The following is a 17,987-nucleotide window of genomic DNA, read 5'->3' as shown; positions in this document are numbered from 1 at the left end:
GTCAACTGACAAGTCAATGTCAGGATATTCCACTTTAATAAAATTTCAAAATCTGAGCTCTTTCCAACGTGAAAGGTCCGCGAGAGGTCCCACTGTTTTTTTTTTTGAAGTTCCTGAGAAGTCCTTCTGACTTATCGAAGGTGAGATATATTTCAGGGGGTTTTGTAGAATTTTCTCAAAAAGAATCTACAATGTGTATATTGGACATTCTTGACTCAAAATAGGAATCTTCATGGTTTTATGTTAACATGATAAAAGGGAAGTAAAATAAAGTATAATAGTGTTACCCAATAAAAGAAATAATTTACAAAATGCTTTGCAGGACTTCACACTCTAAACCCCCCCTGACAGAAAGGTTTTCTTCGGAACCATTTTTAAACGGCGATAATAAAAATTTGCTCCTCAACAGTCCACATAAACAAATAAACGAAAGTGAAAGCAAATGTCTCTCGGAATTTTGTCAGTTTGTAAGCCAGCTCGGTTTACAATAACAAACTGGAAAGCGCGATGCGAGGATCCATAAAAAAACATGGCGACTGCTTTTTGAGATCTTTTAAAAACCAAGAATTTGAGTTGGAGATAAAGAAACACTATTAAAGTTTTGGGTAAGGAAAAATACAGTCTGTTTTTCCCTGTAGGTTCAGTAGTGAAATATCTCAATCTTGGCAACCATCTGATTATCCCTTTAATTTAGCTGCCGTACAGTTGCATTTAACTGTATTTAATGTAGCATACCAAGACCTTGCTGTATATCTTAGAATAGTAAGACATAACATCATTAGGCGGCAATCACAAATATCTTCATCTTGTGTCCTCGTTGGGTCTAGCTAAAAAGTGAGTCGGTTGGTCGGTCGGGTCGGTCGTAAAAATTTTCGGGTTTCCATTTTTCCATCCATTTTTGGAGTGCAGTCTTGGAGGAAACTGCCAGCCATCTAGCAGCCAAAACAACAGTGTATTAGGTGGTTTAGAATTATGACCTTTGAACACTGTTGACCTCCAACCCCAAAATGGCGCATGTAATGATAAACAAAGTCAAAATGCTGCAAATGCGCTACCGTGAGATTGGGTAACTTGCATCAGTGGAGGCTAACATGCATAGCCCTCAAATGAAAGACCTGGCTGGTCATTAAAATACAACTACACAACTCCGCTCACAGCTCTACTCTATCATTTTTGTTTTGATTTAATTTTGTATTTTAATGACCAGCCAGGTCTTTCATTTGAGGGCTATGCATGTTAAACCAGAAGTCTTTAACGTTCTTTGTTCATTTGTAATCTTCGATTTTCAGAGCTTGGGTTGCCCTATTTGTTGTGAACAAGATTACGGCACCGCAAATTTGGAAAAACCATGGTTACTTTTGTTAAAAACACGAAGGAGCAGATTGGTCCCGTAACAAATGGTTTTTTTGTGTTTTAAAGATGGTAGATCAAGCTTTCTTTCTTCTGTGGGGTCGTGCATTGTCTTCCAGCAAATGTAAATCAAAGAATTAAATCCAAAATTTTTCGAAGAATCTGAAGAATCAAATTTTTATGTTGCGAAAGGTAACAGCAGAGAGCTTAGACCTTCCTCTTTCATGTTGTGCAATTATCTTTTGTGTATCTATATCTGCTCCATTGTAAGGGAAGTTCAATTTTTATTGTTTTGATTTTATTGTTTTGATTTCTCTTGAAGATCCTACATCCCTACAGGTTTTCATGTTACTAGGTGCTCTTTTTAGAGCTTTAGAGCCAAATACTGAAGACCTAGCAAGTCTTCAGACAATCTCAAACTCAAGCAACAGTATCAATAGTTTAATACTAGCAGAATGAGAAAAACAAACTGGAAAAGAAAGACAAAAATTGGGAATCTGTTACTTGTGTTGAGGCCAAGGCAGAGCAGGCATAGGAGTTGCTGGATGAGGAGTGGTTAAAGGGGCAGTAGTCTCTAATGAATGGTGAGGTTGATGGTGAAGCTGGATGGAAGCAGATTGGTTTGTGTGGGTAGTACTGTTGGTGATAGAAATGTTGCTGGTCGAAGGAAGCGACGATTTTGCAGTGTCATCCTCCCTGAGCCATTGGTTCTGACTCTGTATTGTCTGTTAGGGAGTGTTTCTACGATCACCCCAGAGCAAATCCATTGACGTTGATGTTTCTTACTACGGTTTTGGATGACGACGTTGGTTCCAACAGATAGGGACTGCAATATTTTGGCATGACAGTCATACTTCTCACTGATGATGTGGCTTTGTTTGGAGAATGTTTCTTCCCGTTGTCTTGCGTCAATCACTACCAGTAAAGCTGGTAGTGCGATGGGTGTGTGAGTATGTGGTCATGCAGCTGGCAGCAAAACAGGATTTGGACAGGACTGAGTTTAAGATCTGGTCGAGTAGTGTTTCTATAATTGTAAGATTGCTCGAGCAACCTTGTTGTTGTCGATGGTGCTATTTGTTGATACGTTATCCAGTAGGATTCTTTTTGCTTCTTTCACACCTAGCTCTGTTCTGCCATTAGACTGAGGGTATTTTGCTGATTGTTTCTTTTTGAGTGCCTTTGAAATCATCAAGAGAATCGGATGGGGAAACTGGGTGCTGAGGTAAAAAAACTGAATAATTTGAAAATTTTGAAATATTAAATTTGGAAAATATACAGTCCCAAGAGTCTCCATCAAAACAGCTAGGTACCCCAAATGAATAGGTAACCCCAAAGAATTTCAAAATATTAGCCCCAAACCCCTAACCTGGTCTAGGTGCCCTTTAGATTTCTAGAGGGCTGAAACCATGGTGACTCTTTTTAAAAAATCTTTGTATCATTTATATTATGCACTTTTTCTTTTTCAAAAAAAACTTTTTTTCCTGAATATTGAAGAATTTAGTTTTAGCTTTGCATGCGAGTCCAGTTTTAATAGTAGCCAAATTGAATAGAAAATGTATTTTAAATAACCGGTAAAATTAATTCATTTAATATTTCCCTTTTCCAAACCTCTGAATGCACCCATGAAAATTGAATTGAAACTAATAGACCGAATCTGAGAGATAGAAATCTCGGTTTTACAAAGAATTGTAGCTATAAAAATAACTGTTTCGATATAAATGTGTTTATCTAGAACATGCCATTGCCACAGCGACTCGTTTGGCGAACGATTCTTTCCTTGCAAGGTTCCACTGGTTGACAAAAAATTGTACATAAAAAGTGAAATGCTCTTGCGTCATCAATTTTGCAGATGTTTTAATGCATTGCAAGAAAGCATTAAATTGCTCACAGATGGATGTGTTCAAGCCATTAAAGCCAAGTAATCGATTTGACTTGAACACATCAGAACACTTATGTCCATATCCATGGAAAATGTCGTGGAAAAAACGTGTGTCCTGAAAAAAGCCACTTTCTCGGTTTCGACAATATTCTTCAAGCGAGCAAGCAAAATCGTAAAAAATCTCATACGGAGCCTGCTTCATGTACGCGTATAATGATGCCGCAGCATCTTTTCTGCCCTCAGCATGGGGTATAATATGATACCCATAACAATGCCCGTGGGCTGGGCAAAACCACAAAAACAAGTAAGAGGTCCCTTTTGAAGTGGGGAAGATTTTTGAGCACACGTCACTGTCAGGCAAATCATCAAAGTTAGATTTTTTGTCTTTTTTGTCTTTATCGATATCAAACTTTCTGGTTTGTCTTATTTGGGAGCCGTCGTGAAAGTAATACGCTCTACCATCTCTCGGTGGGTTGTATTTCTTAACCGATTCTGGCTCTTTCGGGGATATATCACAGCTGTTTAGTTCTTTCCTAAGGGTAGTCAGATACTTGAAGAATTCAATTACGTATTTTTTAGGACAAGATCCTTTGGAAAGCGATGTTGCAATAAGTAGCCAATCGCCTAGCTCTGGAAAGAAAAATTTGGAAGATCGATGGAACTCTTCAACTACACGCCACAGATCGCCGTTCTCCTCGATTATGTTTGCTGATGCCATCATATCATTCAACCGATCAAACTGGTCCAAGTACCGTCTAGGAATCAGGTTGGTTAAGCTAGTATCCTTTGTCAGAATAGCAAGAGATTTACTGAGTGCTACTTTTTCGAGATTCGACATACCAGGCTCGAATAATTTTTCTGTGAGTAGACGCACAACTGGGATACTTGAATCGGCTAATATTTCTTTGGTTTTACCCAATTCTTCTCCAGTAAGCTTAAGTTTTCCACAAAAATGCTTCACTAACGAATGGAGAGCATCGTTGACAACTTTTCTGTCCTTTTTACTGTTTGTGTTGTTGATAAAAGTTCTATCATACCTCCTTTTATTTGTAGGCAAGAACTCTCCATCCGTAGCCTGTTCAATCGGTGTCACATTGATTTGTTTGAAGGTTATTCCAATTTTCGTCCCATCGGCGGCTAAGTATCTTGGATTCGGACCACAGCTTGGACACTGTTGGATAAAATCCAAATTCATAGCTGAGGGGCTTTGTCGTGGAATTTCCACTGACCATTTTCCTCGTCGAAAACCTTCTCCCACTAAAATAGAAAGAAAATGATTGCCGGTTAACATTATTATAAACTTACAGCATAAAGCCCCCATATGTCGGTATACACTCAAATCCGCAGGAAAAGATATTAGTTAATTATTTCGTCAATATTCATAGACATAGACTTATTTTTCTGAAAACTTCTCTGTAAGAATACGTTTTTGAATATTTTATAAAAAATTAAATATTTTGTATAAGAGATTTGTATATATCGCTTACAAGTAGAATTTTTAGAAATACCTTTATTTAAAAATAAACAAACCTCCGAAGGGTCGTTTTCTGTTTCCAAATTATCATATTCCACATCCATGCCAAAGTCAATGTCTTCACTATCTTCCTCATCATCGTCATCTATTTCGTCGGCGAATTTCAGTGTATTGACATCGAAAGAACTCCTCAGAAATTCCAAATGCGGACACAATTTTTCGGAAGTTTGAAACGTCTCTAAATACCTTTCTCTGGAAGGTTTGGATTGGCAAAATGAGTTGTGGCATGTGATGACTTTTCGCTTCTTCTTTTTATTTCTATAAATGGTAATTAGCTCTGCCTCGTTTTCTTTTGTTACCACTGAAAATTTGAAAACGTTACTTTTTGATGGTAATTGAACAATCGGCTTCTTGATATATGATTCGGCCTTCGAAATCAACTCTTCATTAAAGTAGCTTCTTTCTATGGAAGTCTCGTCATTCTCATTCGGCACAAACATCATGGGCTTGATTTTAAGAATATCTTTTGCAAAGCGACAGTGACAACAATTCATCCCTTCAAATTCCACCGGTCCGCTGATTTCCTCCTCGTTTAAAGTTGAATTCAGTAAGCCGTACAAACTACAGGAGCATCTTATTATTGGACCAGACGTTGTACCGATAATCGTGACATGAACGAAATCCTTATCCTAAAAGGAAATGCTAAATGTGTTAAAAATCTATTATAATAAATCTACTCTCAATTATGATTCTCAAATTCCGATGAGCTAGGATAGAGACACCTATCAACCCTTAGCGGCGCGGTTAGCTTTTTAAAAACTGATAGTGAATTTTCAAGTAAAATTTCTTTCGACGACGGTAACGAAAACACAACCATAGTAGCGCATTTGCAAAAAATTATGATGGGTATCGCATTGAAGCGATAAAGTATCGTCAATTTAGTTAAGCTTTCCGAATGCTAAAACTAAAAGCAGAGAATCGAATGTCTCCAGAGTTTTGGCGGAATTCCGATGACTAAGCCCAAGAATGAAAAAAGGTGGTCAAAATATTAGATAAACGACTATTTACCCAACCTTGGGAGTAGAGTTTCGAATTCCGATGAGCTAAGCCCAAGAGAAAAAATAAAGTGGTCGAAATATTCTATAAACAATGATTTACCCAACCTTGGGCTTAGATAGAATTTCGAATTCCGATGAGCTAAGCCCAAGAATGAAGAAAAGTGGTCGAAATATTAGATAAACGACTATTTACCAAACCTTGGGCGTAGAGTTTCGAATTCCGATGAGCTAAGCCCAAGAATGAAGAAAAGTGGTCAAAATATTAGATAAACGACTATTTACCCAACCTTGGGCTTAGATAGAATTTCGAATTCCGATGAGCTAAGCCCAAGAATGAAAAAAAAAGAGTGGTCAAAATATTAGATAAACGACTATTTACCAAACCTTGGGTGTAAAGTTTCGAATTCCGATGAGCTAAGCCCAAGAGAAAAAATAAAGTGGTCGAAATATTCTATAAACAATGATTTATTAACCAACCTTGGGATTAGATAGAATTTCGAATTCCGATGAGCTAAGCCCAAGAATGAAGAAAAGTGGTCGAAATATTCGACAATTGATGATTTACCCAACTCTGGACGTAAAATTTCGAATTTCGATGAGCTAAGCCCAAGAAAGAAAAAAAAAGTGTTCGAAATATTCGACAATCGATGATTTACCCAACCTTGGGCGTAGAGTTTCGAATTCCGATGAGCTAAGCCCAAGAATGAAGAAAAGTGGTCGAAATATCCGACAATCGATGATTTACCCAACCTTGGGCGTAAAGTTTCGAATTCCGATGAGGGAAGGCGCAGAATGACTCCTATATTTATATACCAGACGTTTTAAGACGAGAACCAATGTAATATATACCTTGAATTCACCATTTGTAGGATCCATGTCGTTCATCAAAATAACTTGAATCGAAGGAGTTTTTGATACCCTCCAATTCAAACAACCCGTCGAGAAAAGTTTTTCCACGTAAAGGAGGTACAATCTTTCTTCCTTACTCTGATGATTAGCGATCGACGAGATATTTTCCGACAATTTTATAACATGCTCTTCATCGATACCAAGATGAGAACAGATGAAAGAAGTATCAATAACAGCTCTCTTCTTTTTATTGAAAACACATTTTCTTCTTTTGATGGCGGAGCTTTGATCGCAGGGTCCTCATACAGATTGAGCATTACGTGGATAGATTTAATGATGCAGCTCGGCGAGGCATTGTAAACAACCGTATTCACGATTCGATTTCTCGGTGAGCCACAAGGATACTTTTTACAAGTGCTGAATCTCTGTACGAATTTGACCTGTCGTTCAGTGGGATCGTTCAAAGACCATAGAAAGTGATGATTATTTGGCAGAAGGGAAATGATATCTAGCTGTTCTTGTAAACAAAGCGGTCCCGTATAATCACTAGTTTGAAACAATGATTTGGTTTCGTTGGAATGCTGGTTCAAGTTCTCTAACTTGTAAGTCACAAGGCTGCCTTCCCAATCGATGCCCTCGTTAAAGGCTCTCTGACTTGATAAATACCTGAACAAGAAAAGAGATTCAATGTATTGTCATCTGACAATGGTTATCTATCTTGAAAGAGGGATATCAGTTTGAACATATTGACAACCATTGAATGCGGGATTCAGGTATACGTGATTGGATTGTAATTGAGTGAGCGAGTAGGAAACGTTTTGCAAGGAATTCAATCAATTTAATCGGCAGTATGGGGAAATGGTGCATGATGCGCTGTTAGCGCTCGAAATACGTATCTTATTTTTTTTCAGTACTGGGCTCTCTAGTTTTTAAAACATTTTTGGGGTGGTACTATCAGGATTGTACCAGGTATTTCCAGGTGATTTAGGGGTAGTTTACCTACATTGAAGGCATATTTCAATTTTGTACCAAGATACAAAAGGGTGGTGATCAAAACTCCATTCCGAAAACAAGTTACAAAAAAAAAAAAAAAAAAATAAAAAAATTAGTACACATTTTCGGCACTGGTCCAGTACCGCCAAGTATGTAACCCTGGAATAAATAGTAACCAGGGGTATTTTTATTGTACTGACTGAAAATTTGTGAACCTTTAAAGGGACATAATAAGGTACGAAATTTACAAAACATGTTTCAATTGTTTTACAAGTTTGTTTTGACATGCGATTTTAATTGTTTCGCTTGATGACACGTGACTCGCTCGATGTTTACATTTTTCAACCGTTATGTTCCTTTAATGTTCATGAAAATAACAGCTCAGGCAGAATTCATAGCACAAACTTATCATTTGGTCAATTTTCAAGGTGTGTTCTCAAAAACTACCCGTGCAAAACAGCGTGGTATGCAAAATGGTTTTAAATCTAATCTATATTTATAGTTCTAACAAATTTCGTGGTTTATAAGTTTCTATCAAGATCAGTTCTCCCCGAAAAATAGCACTTATTGGATTCAATTTCAGAATCATTTTAAAAACACTGTATGACGAGAACGAAGGCTGTGAAAGGATTAAAAAAATAATTAACGACACAAATTGATTTCATTTCAACATCAGTATATTTCATATAAAGAACGCACTTCAACAAAGTACATGCATTCATTTAAAGAAATGAACAGAAATAATTGTAAACTTACCGCAGTATCTGTCGTGTAAATTGTCGAGTCAAAGTAATCAAAGAGCATAATTAAAATACAAAAAATAATCAAAAATGTTGTAGCGCAGAGGCAAGGTGCATTTTGAAAACCTTTCCAAAAACACAATGTTTAAAATGTACCCAGGATATTTCTCAAAAATTATTTTAAAAACGTCAGTCCCTTTTTCTTACTTAAAGGAACTTAAAAGATCCTCACCAATTATGGATTTTTTTAGCACGGGTAATGGTGTCGTAGTCAGCAGTCGTCATGTCCAGTCTAAGCAAAAAGGTGTCATTTAATCACTCGAAGATGTCGAAGAGATGAGGAATTACATAATAGAAGGCTCTAAGCAATAATATAAATTTCAATTTTTCTGAGGATGTTTCACTTTTTAAAATTCAGCTTGTGATATGAAAATATAATTAAAAATCGTAAAAAGATTTACGATGAACCTAAGAAGTCACTGTTTCATCACAAAACTCCACTAGGATCGACCTCGGAGCTGTTCTAAAATATATTGAAAAACGACGTTTCATCGTGAAAGATTTTTTTGACGAATTTGGGATAAAAGTTTTGTTAAGGAACATCGAAAATTCCGTAGTGAAACAGTGACACTTCGGAACCGTCGTAAGAAAGTAAAATAAGTATTTTGTCTTTGTTTTTTTGTCAATCTGTCAAAAAAAAAAGTTAAACCTAGAAACATAATGAATGGAGACATTACCTGTTGTCAGAATCGTTAGTTTTAGTCGTTGCTTTATCGACCAATACTATACAACCCAAAGGTTTAATTTCAGCTCTGGCGTCTAGCTCTGTTAATAGAGTTTTCAAAGAGTTCACCACGCAGCACCACGCTCGATTTGTTGGTCCTTAAGTTATTAGAGTAATAGCCTCGCTGCCTTGAATTTCCTGTGAAAAAAAATTAGGTACTATAATTAGGCTCAATATACTAATAAGAATTGTACTTCCTTCGGTGCGATTGTGATTATGATCACGATTTATGAAGCCAATGAAAGTCCATCAAAAGTTTTTAACCTAAAATATTATGACAAAAGTATCAAATGATTCGTATAAACAAAAAAACCCAAGTACACGAATTTAAAATTTTTATTTTCTGTTTTGCATACCTTTCGATTTCAATTTCTGTCGTTTCATACTGCTTCTCATTTCCTCGTTCGTAATATCTGCTCCGTTAAACGTTTTTAACGATAATGAAGTACACCCAAGTTTGTTATTGACCAAGGTTTCGCCATATTTTCTGAAGTAAAAGGTGTAAATTATGTTCATTTTAATGTACAATGATTGGCCAGTTCACGATTGCTGTCGATTGACTGAGTTTAGGTGAAGAAACATTAAATTACTTTCCAGAATTATTGGAGTTGCCAAAATGACTAAACCATTACGTGAAATTTATTTATTTATAAAGCATTCAAGAGCTACCTGAAGTATCCGGAATAGCAACCATGCTCAAAATAGCGTGTGATAACCATGTTTTCGTTGGTTAACTCGAATGAACATGCAAAAAATATGCCTGCTGTTTCATTTGAACTAGCCAGATTAAGTAGGCTTTGTTCACATGAGAGCAGACTCAAATGGCTTTCGTGGGAAGCTGCTTCCAAGATAACATCAATAGAATGGATAAGGTAGCACGCCTCGCTGGTCTTGATAATCTTGTCGAAGGCATTAGAAGTTGATTCATTGATATCTAAACAAAATAAGAGAAGACCCAATTAAACGGAATGTACAAAAAGGTAAAAGTAACAAAGTAAGAGGCAACAATGCACATAAAAAAAATGACTGAAAAATAATTACAATTAGAATACCTTCCCAAAACGTAGAATTTATTGATCTTTCTGTATCAGTAGCTGGCATAGATGCTGTAGAAGGTCCTAAAGGTATATAAAATAAAAAGGTTCTTCATGGTATATACAAAATTGCTGCAAAATATTTTGGGAAAACTTGTCAAAGATATCACTACAACCAAACAATTATTGCATTTTTGTACTAGTTGTAGTCAATCCTTTGTAAAAACTAATTATACTTGAACTTCATGTCTTAAGCTTCTTGTGAAAGCATAATAAAATGATAAAACAAAAAAATGAATTTTTTTTTGACAAATTCAACCCGATAAATTATGCTATGAGAGTACAAATACAAAAAAGGCTTTACCCGGTACAGTCCAGTCATCTGATTGCATGATTTTATTGGTGTCAGATGTAGTAGAACCTTGAAAAAATGACAAGTAAATCGCTTAAAAAAAAGCAGATTAAATAACTGTTTTTGGTAAACAAGAAGACACTTTTTAATAAATTTTTATTGTCCAAAAAAGTCCAAATAATAACTTTAAAATCACTTTCAATATAAGGGTCAAGATAATATATAAATTTCTTATTACTTTTTGATTTCATATATTTTGTTCCATATGATAGTAATAAAGATAAAAATTTCTTACTTCATTTAAAAAAATAAATAATAATATATTTACCTGATGCCATGGCTTGAATAGCCAATAATTGTATGCCTTACAGTACACTAATTCTGTTTGATTATTGATATCTTTGACTTTAAGCTTGTTGATGTTTGAGACTTTTTTAAATTCCTATAACCATAGTTTATACATTACACTGATAAATAGCTGGCTGACTTTTGGCATTTGGGACATGTTCGAATAGTTAACAATTCTTACTTCTGACTTATCCTTGTAAAAAGTTTGAGCGGATAAGACGAAAATAAATTTAAAACTGAGCTAGACAAAATTAAGGAACCATTTGGGAGCAAAAAAATTATTTGTTTATAAAAAATCCAGACACAATCTAGATACATAATGACAAGGGAAGCTGAATGAAACAACATTGTCATCATAAAACAACAATACATTGGTCCTGACATGACCAGGTGTATAAAAAATATCATACAAAATCATTCCAAGGTACCTTAGGTAATGTGTCAGGTAATGATAATGATCAAAGTTTAAGAAAACATTTCTATCAAGTCATTTTTGGTCTATGAAATTATGATTATGATTATTATTAATTTATTTGGTAAAGAAGGTCTAAGTTTTGTAAATATACAATGCAGTAAAATACTGATGTGGACCTAATAAAATTGTAAAATAAAATATAAGAGAGTTATGAAAATACAAATAAATGGATGATATTTATTGCATGATTATAATAAATTAAGTAATTGTATAAATATGTTAAAATCAATTAGTATTAACGTCTTTATAAAAAAGTATATAAACCTAGATTTATTAGTTTTTAAGATTGTCCTGACTAGACCAGACACAGGAACAAGGGGATTGATTAATAAGTTGGTATTAGGATAGAATTAATTTAGCAAAACTTGAGACACAACCTACATATTCATAGCTTTTTCCAGAAGCAGGCCAGATCAAGCCATGATTCTTAGCTCTTATAAATAAAAAGATATGTGTACATGTTGTTCATTGTCATTTTGAAAGTTTTGAAAATTGGAAGTGTCAACACAAGACACAGCAGCAGTCTGTTTGCAGTCAGGCAAATATCACACAGGGTTTTCCACAGGTTTGTTTCTTTGCCAATATATACAAAATGATTTTTTTTCTGTTGGTTAACGTTTTTTTAGACTATGTAAATAAAGTTATATTTCAAAAATCACCATGTAAAATACATAACTAAAAGTTTCATGCTACATACGCAATCATCAGATGTTTAAAAACACTTCTCGAAAAACTGATTTTTATGTACAAATGCTTGACCAAACCCAGTGGGACCAAACAAAATGGTTGTCCTCAAGTGGCAATTGGAGGGGTTATTTTCAGAAGCAAGTAAATTTCATGGACTGTAAGATACAAAATATGCAAGCTGGCTATAATATAATGCAAACATTTGTCATGTGGAAGTTTCCAGAAGATGTTGTCAGGTGAGTACTGAGTGATCGTTTGGGCTCAATATTTTGTTTAAAAATAGACAAAGAATTTTACATTAACTGCAATTACTATAGCAAGTATCATACCGGACAGTGGGTTCTCTAATACCGTAAGTTGGTCTAATCCGTCTTCTAATTTCGACACCCTTCTTTAAAGATAGGAATAATATGAAAGTCTGAATCGGTGATTGAAAAAAAGATTTATCTTTCTTACTTCTAAGCAAATAAAATAATTTCGACATTTCGAATTTCGAATTTTTCAGCTCTAGAAAAGGGTGCCGAATTTAGAGCAGGAGGGATAGGGGATGTCGACATTAGACCAAATTATGGTAATAGACCTTTTAATAATCACAATGGTGAATGGTGAATCATTTTATAACTTGGTGTTAGCCTTTTGAAATCAAAACAAAAAATTAAATAGCTAACAGTAAAAGTTTATTTGTCATGGTTTCAGTTGCAGGGATGTCACTTCATTTACCTATTGTGTTTAAATCTCGAGATCTTAGAATCAAAAATGCAGCTCTGCACTCTTCTGATTGTGGTTTGGAGGGTATGAACGTTTACACACACTAAATTATAAGACTAAATGAAGAAAAAACCAAATGATGATAGCAAACCTGTTGTTGCTTTTGTTTTGAGACTGTGAGATCCTAGACCAGACTAGACACATCTACAATGTACCAGCCTTTGTTGTATAGCCAGTCTGGAAATGATGCAAAACCTAAGTCATGTTTTCACATGCCTTTATCTTACTAGAGCTTTATAACACTAACTTTAAAACTTTGCTACCGCTAGTTAGTCCAGTCAGGGAAATCCCTCAATTGCGGTATACTGCAATTGCAGTAGTTTTCAATCGTGATTAGCCTAGAAAGGCTTACAACAGCTACATATAGTGCTGGTCGACACGACCCTCGACATGGCCCGAGAATTCTCGGGCCAAAACTTTTATTGGAATTTGCGTAAAGCCCGAGTATGGCCCGAGCTGGCCCGAGAATTCGGGCCGTGTTCGGGCCACACGCGGGCCACACTGTGCCACATTCGGGCCAATTTTTGAAAACATGATTTAAACAGGCGTGTAATTTCAGGATTGAATTTTTTTAACATTTTCTTTGAGAAAAACTTGGTTTCTCTTAATTATATTAAATATATGAATGTTGTAAATTCATATAAATATTAAATGTCTTATTTGGTATGCAAACATAGTTATAAATATACTTAGGGTGGAAATATTTGCTAGTAAACTGGTCCTGGTTTTAAACTGAAGCGTGTCCACGGGAAGCTCGTAAAGTTTTTTTGAGCGATATAAACAAAACAGACAAATCTTATTTTGTACTATTTTGTTTGACTGGACATGCTGAATCAATTTAACATTTAACATGGCCCGAACATGGCCCGAATATTCGGGCCAAAAGAATTGATAGGGTCTCTTGGCCCGAACATGGCCCGAAGAGGCCCGAGAATTCTCGGGCCATGTCGAGGGTCGTTGGTCGACAAAGATAAACAAACATCGACTGTAAAAAATCGTACGAGAAGATAGCTTTTCTTTATCAAAAGAATCTGATCTACGGAAAAAATATTTTGTCTGTGCGTTAAAAAGATATGATCAATTATGTACAAAAATTGCCTGTTTTCTCCTTGAATCTTGAATTCTGTTTCTTGATTGAGTATACTGCAATTGCGGTACATGAAAAATTTAAAAGTGACGTTTATACCGCAATTGCAGTAAGAAATTACTACCACAATTGAGGGATTTCCCTGACTGTAGTCTATCTTTCCAAAAATTTGCTCAGCATTCAACAAAGTGTTTTTTAGAGCAATGATTGGTCAATTTGGCTCAATTACATTATGCAATTTTACCAGTTGACCAGAGCAGAGTTTGACCAGTCAGTCAGAACAAATTGATCTGAAAGTTGTTGAGCAAACCTTTTTTGTATGTTGATGATACCTGGTATAAAAAGATAGCGCAGCCATAAACAGTTGTTTGAAAATAGCTTAGTTCCGCCTGGAAAGATCAAAATGGTGTTGTCGTTAAGTCCTCTGTACAAGCTCTTATCTATTTCTTTTTAATTCCCAAGGCGCCAAGCCAAAGGTAGACCACATAACCACACCACTGCACAGTACTACATACACCATACACACATATCAGGGGGGATCGGGTTCAATAATCCGAAATGATAAGCCGTCGTCGAACATAGAGGTCGTCGTCGCCGCGCATAGAGGCCGTGGTCGGACATAGAGGTCGTCGCCGGACATAGAGGTCGTGGTCGGACATAGAATAAGTCGTCGTCGTTCATAGAGGTCTCAGCCCAATTTTTTTCGGTCTTTATTTTATAAGTTCTAGTCTGGAAATTTGACAACACAGTCTTCAAAATAACACCTTATCGTATTTGTGTATAGCAAAGTCACGGCAGAACGTCGTCTTCTTCGATAACATAGAGGTCTTGGCCGGACATAGAGGTCGTCGTCGAACATAGAGGTCTTGGCCGGACATAGAGGTCGTCGTCGAACATAGAGGTCTTGGCCGGACATAGAGGTCTTGGCCGGACATAGAGGTCGTCGTCGAACATAGAGGTCTTGGCCGGACATAGAGGTCGTCGTCGAACATAGAGGTCTTGGCCGGACATAGAGGTCGTCGTCGAACATAGAGGTCTTGGCCGGACATAGAAGTCGCCGTCGAACAACGGGATCATTAGCCTGGAGGTCACTTAGAGCTTTTTGATAGACTGGATGACGCAGATAAGTGGCCATTCTGATTTTTATTCTGCCCAGCCAGACTCTAAAGTCGTCTGGAAGATTTCAGATGTTTTGGAAATTAATCAATGATCAATGAATGGGGTGATGATTTTTTTTTTCAATATAAGTCATTGTAGGCAATTCTGTTGGTTCTTCGCTTCGTTTTTAGCCAAGCAAACTCGACGCTCGCTAATGCTTCTTACTCGATGTCTTGAAATTGCCATCGAGCGCGAAGTAAGAAGCAAGCGAGTGTCGAGCTTGCTTGGCTACTTCGTTTTCAACTCTAAAAAGTTTTTTTGTTATTTTGAAATTTTGGTCAAAATGGCGTTTGCGTCAATAGCTCCTAGTCTACAAATTTTTTAAAAAGCAATTCCATTTTTCGCTAAGGATTTTTCGAAATCCAGGAGGGCAAAAGATTTTCAAACTTAAAATAGTTGAAAAGCACAATTTTGAATTTTTCGACAATTTTTCAATTTAAATGGACAGTAAAGGCATCTTTCGAATGTTTGCAAGGCTCTCTTCTAAAATTGTGCCCGAGTTTTTTTTATTGCTGAGGAAAAAAAGTTGCTAATTTGGATTTGAGGCGTCAGGATTGCTAAGCAAATTGCTTAATTTTTTTGGGCCATTTTGAGGCCTGAGCCCTTAGCAACCCGGTTGCTTATAGAAAATGTGTACCGCAAGTATTTTTCTAGATCAATCCGCTGTTTTTCCTGGGCTTACCAATAAGTTGATTTACAAAATTTTAGTTCAGCCACCTATTTCCTATTAAAGGTACATGCACACGATAGCAAAACTGCTTCGCTCATGTATAATCGCTTCGCAAAAACCACCCTGAGCAAGAACCACCCCGCCAGATAAACCGCCTTCGTTGATGCAAACCGCCCCGGCGAATTCTATGTTCGGCGGCGACCTCTATGTCCGGCCAAGACCTCTATGTTCGACGACGACCTCTATGTCCGGCCAAGACCTCTATGTCCGGCCAAGACCTCTATGTCCGGCCAAGACCTCTATGTCCGGCCAAAACCTCTATGTCCGGCCAAGACCTTTATGTCCGGCCAAGACCTCTATGTTCGACGACGACCTCTATGTCCGGCCAAGACCTCTATGTCCGGCCAAGACCTTTATGTTCGACGACGACCTCTATGTCCGGCCAAGACCTCTATGTTCGACGACGACCTCTATGTCCGGCCAAGACCTCTATGTTATCGAAGAAGACGACGTTCTGCTATACACCAATACGATAAGGTGTTATTTTGAAGACTGTGTTGTCAAATTTCCAGACCAGAACTTATAAAATAAAGACCGAAAAAAATTGGGCTGACAGACCTCTATGAACGACGACGACTTCTATGTCCGACCACGACCTCTATGTCCGGCGACGACCTCTATGTCCGACCACGGCCTCTATGCGCGACGACGACGACCTCTATGTTCGACGACGGCTTATCATTTCGGATTATTGAACCCGATCCCCCCTGATACACACAGGCCCACACAACCAGCCAGAACCCATGAAATCCATTCCTCGACGCCTTCTAGATACGCCTTACACCCTCTTCACCTTTATAGAAATACTCGATAGTGGTATAAATGCGATAGGCCAATCACATCACTGCATTTGCCTACCATTACGCAATGCTTTCTATTTTTAGATAGATACGAGATTTTACCATGACCGCCCTCTCTTCATCGTTTTGTAACCTGATAACAGATTGTGTATTTTCTGGCCCAGTACGCTGAAGCTCTAAAGACGTGGGCGAAAATATACAATCTGAAGAATATGGTCGCGCGCCTGTACGCGGACCGCGTAGAATTTTATTTAAGAGGAACAGGTCCGAGTGCAATGTCGACAGGGAAGGGTGTCATGGCCGACAACTTTTGGGTTGGGAGATATGTCAAGTTCTCTCAAAGCAAATTCAGAACTTTTTCGGAAAAGAAGCATGCAAAACATTATTGTATTTCACAGACAAGGTTCTTTAATGGATAAATATATGCCCAAAAAAAAATATTTTTTGCTTTAAACTAATCACACAAGAGAAAACAAAGCATAATAACATCATATACAAATATCACTTAAAAAGAAAGGAAAATCATAAACAAACATCTTTATAATATTATCAGTAGAAGAAAACTGAAGCTATAGAAAATGAATACAAACCATTACTGAATACTTTTATGAAGTTTATAAAGTATAAAGACCAAAAAACTTGAGTTTCAAAACAATAACAAACATCCATTTTCACCTTCCGCCTCCAATTTGAAACCTTTCCACTCGCAAAGCATTGTGGGACAGAATTTTAATTTCTATCTATAAAACGCACTTTTCATGGAGCGCCATTTTAATTTTTAAGTTTTCGGCACTAAACAAAAAGTTGACTCAAAATTTCTGTAGAAATAGGGCCATTTTCCTCAGATGTTAGTTTTCATTATCTGATATTCCGATGGCGTATTGGCGGCCGCCCACGCTAAAGCTCTAAAGGAGCGGACCAATATACCATCGGAGAGGTTTAGTAGTGGCCCTTTGATGTGCCGACAACAGTCGGGTTCAATGGCTTAATCTTCCCTTGACCAAGAATATTGTTCGTCCCGACTGCAATAGCATGAAAATGTCTGCTGCGCCGACCGTCAAAAACTAATTTTATTTATATAGTTTTGGCGCTTCAATGACAAAGCAAATTTCGGATTCAAGAAGGGCAAGTACAGTGAAGAACTTTTGTTGGATTTTGGTTGTTTTTTGGTTTGTATGTCTTTATGCTTTATTAGTATTACTTTTAGTATTCAGTGTAATTTCTGTAAATGCACCAACCTTTTAAAGATGGTTTTTTACACACAAATGTTGATTATTTTTTGTTTTTTTTGGTGGACTGATTTTTACTGATTTTTCTCAAATCCAAACTCAAAGATCATAAAGAAACAGTAACAGGTATGTTCCTTATGCTTTTTCAGTAAGTTTCATGTTGGTATAATCTTGTGCGGTCCTATCAAAACG

General features: G+C 36.7%; 2 protein-coding genes across 5 annotated transcripts; both read right to left on the bottom strand.

Moving 5' to 3' along the window:
- Positions 1–4,420: 4,420 nt before the first annotated feature.
- On the bottom strand, positions 4,421–6,859 carry LOC136802118 (uncharacterized). The gene is made up of 3 exons (XM_067058837.1): positions 6,611–6,859; positions 4,760–5,392; positions 4,421–4,486 (listed from the first exon to the last, which is right to left on the bottom strand). Exons 1-3 carry the CDS (start codon positions 6,644–6,646, stop codon positions 4,421–4,423), a joined length of 735 nt encoding a protein of 244 aa, XP_066914938.1. The 5' UTR covers positions 6,647–6,859.
- A 31-nt stretch (positions 6,860–6,890) lies between these two features.
- LOC136802080 (uncharacterized) lies at positions 6,891–11,273 on the bottom strand. Of its 4 annotated transcripts, none has more exons than XR_010845954.1 (7): positions 10,842–11,273; positions 10,526–10,582; positions 10,180–10,245; positions 9,797–10,061; positions 9,484–9,614; positions 8,576–9,265; positions 6,891–7,276 (listed from the first exon to the last, which is right to left on the bottom strand). XR_010845954.1 is itself a non-coding variant. In XM_067058800.1 (6 exons), exons 1-6 carry the CDS (start codon positions 10,849–10,851, stop codon positions 9,150–9,152), a joined length of 645 nt encoding a protein of 214 aa, XP_066914901.1. In that variant the 5' UTR covers positions 10,852–11,273; the 3' UTR covers positions 8,263–9,149. The 4 variants fall into 4 exon arrangements, 1 of the variants encoding a protein (XP_066914901.1); XR_010845956.1 differs by having other exon boundaries at positions 9,081–9,265; XR_010845955.1 differs by lacking the exon at positions 6,891–7,276 and having other exon boundaries at positions 8,263–8,635; positions 9,081–9,265.
- Positions 11,274–17,987: the final 6,714 nt, after the last annotated feature.

Source organism: Clytia hemisphaerica, unplaced genomic scaffold, assembly GCF_902728285.1.
Source record: "Clytia hemisphaerica strain Z4C2 unplaced genomic scaffold, Clytia hemisphaerica genome assembly, whole genome shotgun sequence".
In the NCBI taxonomy this organism is placed as follows: Eukaryota; Metazoa; Cnidaria; class Hydrozoa; order Leptothecata; family Clytiidae; genus Clytia; species Clytia hemisphaerica.
Note: the sequence above shows the minus strand (reverse complement) of the source record. Positions and strands in the feature narration are given on the sequence as shown.

What these genes read in the sequence shown, in the direction of transcription:
- LOC136802118 (XM_067058837.1), bottom strand. Translation starts at nt 6,646, where the DNA reads ATGAACGACATGGATCCTACAAATGGTGAATTCAAG. An exon ending in CTACAAATGGTGAATTCAAG is followed by an intron (nt 5,393 to 6,610) that starts GTATATATTACA and finishes ATTTCCTTTTAG; the next exon opens with GATAAGGATTTCGTTCATGT. An exon ending in CAGAAAACGACCCTTCGGAG is followed by an intron (nt 4,487 to 4,759) that starts GTTTGTTTATTT and finishes TTTCTATTTTAG; the next exon opens with TGGGAGAAGGTTTTCGACGA.
- LOC136802080 (XM_067058800.1), bottom strand. An exon ending in AGATGACTGGACTGTACCGG is followed by an intron (nt 10,246 to 10,525) that starts GTAAAGCCTTTT and finishes ATATACCTTTAG; the next exon opens with GACCTTCTACAGCATCTATG. An exon ending in ACAGAAATTGAAATCGAAAG is followed by an intron (nt 9,266 to 9,483) that starts GTATGCAAAACA and finishes TTTTTTTCACAG; the next exon opens with GAAATTCAAGGCAGCGAGGC.